Here is a 4,567-nt window from a genome sequence, read left to right as displayed (position 1 = left end):
TTTAACTTGTTGCCTTTCAGATATAGAGAGAGCTGTGAATGAGCTTAACGAAATAATTACGTTAATAATCAATTGGTGTATGAGGAATTCCCTTAAACTAAATGCTTATAAAACAAAGGCTATAATTTTTGGAAGTCCTCAACATGTTAACAACTCTGTATGTATTAATGCTCCGAAAATCAAAGTAGATCAAGTAGTTATTGATTACGTCCGATCAATTAAATACTTAGGAGTTATTTTGGATGATACTTTGTTTTGAAATCAACAAGTCATGTCGATTAGTAATAAAGCAATGAGTTGCTTGTCCCGGTTGAAAATGAACAATCATTTGTTTAATATGACTATGCGTAAAAGATTAGTTGCCACCTTAATATTACCAATCTTTGATTATTGTTCAGCAGCTTATACAAACATCTCAGGAACATTACAAACTAAATTACAAAGAAAGTTTAACGCTTGTATTCGCTTTATTTTTCGTTTGCAACGATATCAGCACATTACTCCGTTTAGAAGAGCTTTAGGATTGATTACTTTACAAGGTCGACGTGACTTCTTAATGGCCTGCATTGTATATAAAATGTTGCGCCTTCAGCACGACAAAATATTAAGAACGAACTTTAGTATTCTTACTTCTGTTTGTGGTCATGCTGTCAGGCAATTGGATGTATTATGTTTACCTTATGCAAGAACCAGGACTTATGACAAATCATTTTTGGTTACTGCTGTTCGTATGTGGAATCATCTACCGGAAGATATCGTAGCTCTAAGTGACTATATAGAATTCAGATTAAGATGTTATACCTACATTATTGATAGATATATTCAGCGTGTTTTGTGACTTACGATTTAATTTAATTTAATTTTTTTTTTTTTAAACCATATGTTTATTGCTTTGAACCAATACTACTATACTACTATTATAGAACTATTATACTTTTATTTATTATTTACTATTTTCTTTTTACATTTATCTACTTACTGTGCGTTACTACTAATATAATGATAAGATTAATAATAATTACATAATTTTAATTTTTGTTTTGTTTTATCTATACATTACATTGTACTATACTGTAATTAATGGCCTTTAGGGAGCCTAGGCTCTAGGGTCAATAAAATATTATTAAATAAATTAAATAAAAATCTTTGGCTAGTGGATTTATGAGCGTATCAATTCTTCTTTTGTATCCGCAGGTTGACTTGGATATTACTTTTGCTATCGTGGGAATATTTATGACCTTCCTTATCTTTTCATTACAGACGTACCAATGAGCATTCACTATTGTGCGTAGGGTTATGGATGGTTAAGCCTCGAGCCTGATAATGTGGCTTTTCGCTGCTATACCCCATAGTGGTAATCTATAAGTCCAGATTGGTATTATTATTGTTTTGTAAATTATTAGTTTATTCTCAATGCTAAGTTTCGATTTTCTGCAAGTTAGCCAAGCCATTTGTCTCCTTTTTAAACAAATTTATTCGATTTTGTTATTTATATGCTTTCTCCATGTTAGTTTGAAATCTAAGTGTAGTCCTAAAAACTTGACCGTTTTATCTTGCAGAATTTCTGCATTATATAATTCTAGCTTCAGTATTTTGTTTTTCCTCAATGTAAACGTAATCTGTTTGTACTTGGTAGAGTTTAACTCGATCTTCTTATTGCCTTGCTATTCTTCGAGGGAATTAGTTTTGTTTTGTAACAATTCAACTGCTTGTTGTTGATCTTTGCTTACGGTAAACATTGCCGTGTCGTCTGGAAATTTTAGGACTGTACAGTTAGCATTTATTGGTATGTCTGCCGTACAGAATGTGCAAAGAATTGGTCTGAGGATACTTCCTTGCGGAACCCCAGCTTTGATTAGCTTGATGTTCGAATGAATGTCCTTTATTTTTACGTATAATGTTCTTTCAGATAGATAAGATTTTAGGAGCTTGAAATACGAGTTTAGAAAGTATTTATTGATGATTTGAAGTAATCATTGATGCCACACTTTATCAAAAGCTTTCTTTACATCTATGAAGATGGCGAAAAAGTACTCTTTATTTCCTAAAGCTGTTATTATCGTATTAGTTAGTCTCTACCAAGTTTAGTATTAGAACAAGTTTACTACTAATAATTATAAAATCACACAAACAGATTGGATCATCGAATTACTTCGTAACACATTCTTTCTAATGCAGTGTTTATTGTCTGCTGGGACAAGGAAAATATTTAAGTTTCTTAATCTCCTTCACGAAAAAGAAATATCTTCTCAAACACATCCTTTTTATTCTGTAGCAGCGACAGCTTGATAAAGCATTCTATTGGCGATGTTGTCATTGTACACTCCAAATCGACATACTATACGAGATCTGTAATTTTTTTAACTATTAAAAATCGCCCTCTGTTCTTATTTTTTCAGGAAGATATTTTATCTTAATTTCTTACTTCTTCTGGCTTGAATATAACGTCAGTTTGTAATGTGACTAATATAAGAAAAAAAGCTCAGGAAAACCATAGCGACTACAGTTATACCAAAGCGAAACTTCATTAATGATGCTTAAAGAGAAATTGTTTTATATATTTTTCTAAAAACTAAAGTCAACAAATTTCAACTATTTTTCTAAATCTGGTTAAAAATATATTGATCTTACAAAGATTTTGGGGTAACTAAGTAGAAATACATTTTATCTTATTTCATCATATGGACGGTCCAAAACTAGCTTTAATTTTCTACGATTTCTGTTTCTAAAATTATATTCAAAATCGCGTATTAAATTGTGTCAATTTTTTGTTACAACTGCTAAAAACCCGCTTTGGTTAAGCGTCAGATACTGGTATCAAATTCAGATATCGTCGAAAATTTTAAGGTATATTTAAGTCCATATAAAATTTATTATTTTAAGGTTTGAGCCTTGCTTATAATTAATCGTTATTATTGTCTTAAGATAAAGAATAGCGGACAGAGAATAGATGATAATTTCGTAAAAAAAAAAAACAAGTGTGTTGACTTATATTGCGCGTAAGAAACAATACTTCTTTAACGTATAACAAAACAAAATAAAAATAAATTAATATAAAAAATTATAATAAATCCATGTATTCAATGTTTATATAAGTATATAAAAAATTTACAGTTCGAATTAATCAGAAAGCAGACAAATGTAAAAATAAGATAGTAATAATAAAATTATCATTGTTTAATTATTAAAAAGCCCGTGTTGAAGATGTTCACATCTAGATACGCATTTTTTTTGAAATTATACTTCTTTAACGCGTTTGGGAAAAATGATTTGTGTGAGTTTTTAAGATGCGCGCGTAATTACAAAAAATTAACAGGATACAATTTAAAGATATTTACAGTGCAGTGGCAAAATTGTTTAAAATTAATTGCATGAAGTAATATCTATATTCTGATATTCTATATACACAACACATGTTTTATATCGGTACAAATAACTCTTTATGTGTTTTAAAGTTATTTAATTACTTACATACAGTTGTGATTGATTGTAAATAGCAGTAAATCTCTTCATAAATATCGTTAGAACATTAATTATTTACGAATATTCGTAATTTTTGAGAATCCAGCATTGCTACCTGAACAGTAATAATATCGCAATCGGTCCACATGAGGCCAGAATCTCTCGGCATATCTTTCTCCATAACTTCTGACACGCGTGCGCGATCTTCTCATCCGCATCACCGGGAATAACAGCCGCAACGACCATGTCTACCTATGCGTGGTTTCGACAATCCGTGCTTTTGGTTTTTGTCTCATTATTATAGTTTTCCTTTTAGTTTGTGGTCACTCAAATTTCATTACAACCTCATCTAAATTCCACAGCTTTCTCATCTAGCGATGAAGAGCATTGGTGCTTCAATCAGCTTAAGGCTCATATTAGTTCATCACCATTTCAGCTTATTTTTCTTTGTGGTGTGCCGCCACGTGCGACTCGGTCGCTGACTGTTAGGCGAAACTGAACAACCCACCTCACAGTGCAACAATAATATCTTTGTGCGGAAATACTCAAATTGTGCAACTCATTGGCTCTGTACTCATCTCATTTTTAACTTATAAAGACGACATTTGCGTATTTCTGCGCACCTAATTCCTGTATTTATTTAAGACCTTTGTAGCGAATTCTACTATTCCAAGTGTACATTAGCAGGGCATTCTTTCAACAGTAATAAAAATCTTTTTCAGGTTAAATGAGATATTTATTATTATATTGGGTAAGCAACTACGTGATGCGGATTTGTCTATAGGCCAAAGCACATTTAACTTAGTTTTTGTTAGCAGAGTTCAAATATTTATGAACGTTGAATTATAATGATGAGGTACGGTGCCTTGATCGGTAATACGTTATTTATTTATCGTAAAGTGCTGTTGTGAATGTGCTATGTGATTTTTGATAGCTGTTGCGTTGTAATTCATTGTTGACTCGTCCTCCTACGCTGCAACGCCTGTTGACTTCGTGCTTTGTGATGTGTCGTTGTGATGCTTGTTTGCTTCTCTCGGTATTCTGCAGCGTCGTCCCAAGTCGATGCGTTCTTCTTCTCGATGCTCTGCTTGAATATGCTGCTGGC

The 4,567-nt window shown here is 31.9% G+C and overlaps 1 protein-coding gene across 1 annotated transcript; it reads left to right on the top strand.

Annotated features, from left to right (window-relative positions):
- The first annotated feature begins 343 nt into the window (after positions 1–343).
- Positions 344–838, top strand: LOC122514399. The gene has a single exon (XM_043631192.1). The coding sequence runs from the start codon at positions 344–346 to the stop codon at positions 836–838; it is 495 nt and encodes a 164-aa protein (XP_043487127.1).
- The last annotated feature ends 3,729 nt before the right edge of the window (positions 839–4,567 follow it).

Source organism: Polistes fuscatus, unplaced genomic scaffold (genome assembly GCF_010416935.1).
Source record: "Polistes fuscatus isolate 324 unplaced genomic scaffold, CU_Pfus_HIC Scaffold144, whole genome shotgun sequence".
Classification (NCBI taxonomy): Eukaryota; Metazoa; Arthropoda; class Insecta; order Hymenoptera; family Vespidae; genus Polistes; species Polistes fuscatus.
Note: the sequence above shows the minus strand (reverse complement) of the source record. Positions and strands in the feature narration are given on the sequence as shown.

Excerpts from the sequence above, each read along its gene's own strand:
- LOC122514399 (XM_043631192.1), top strand. The coding sequence starts at position 344 with ATGCGTAAAAGATTAGTTGCCACCTTAATATTACCAATCTTTGATTAT.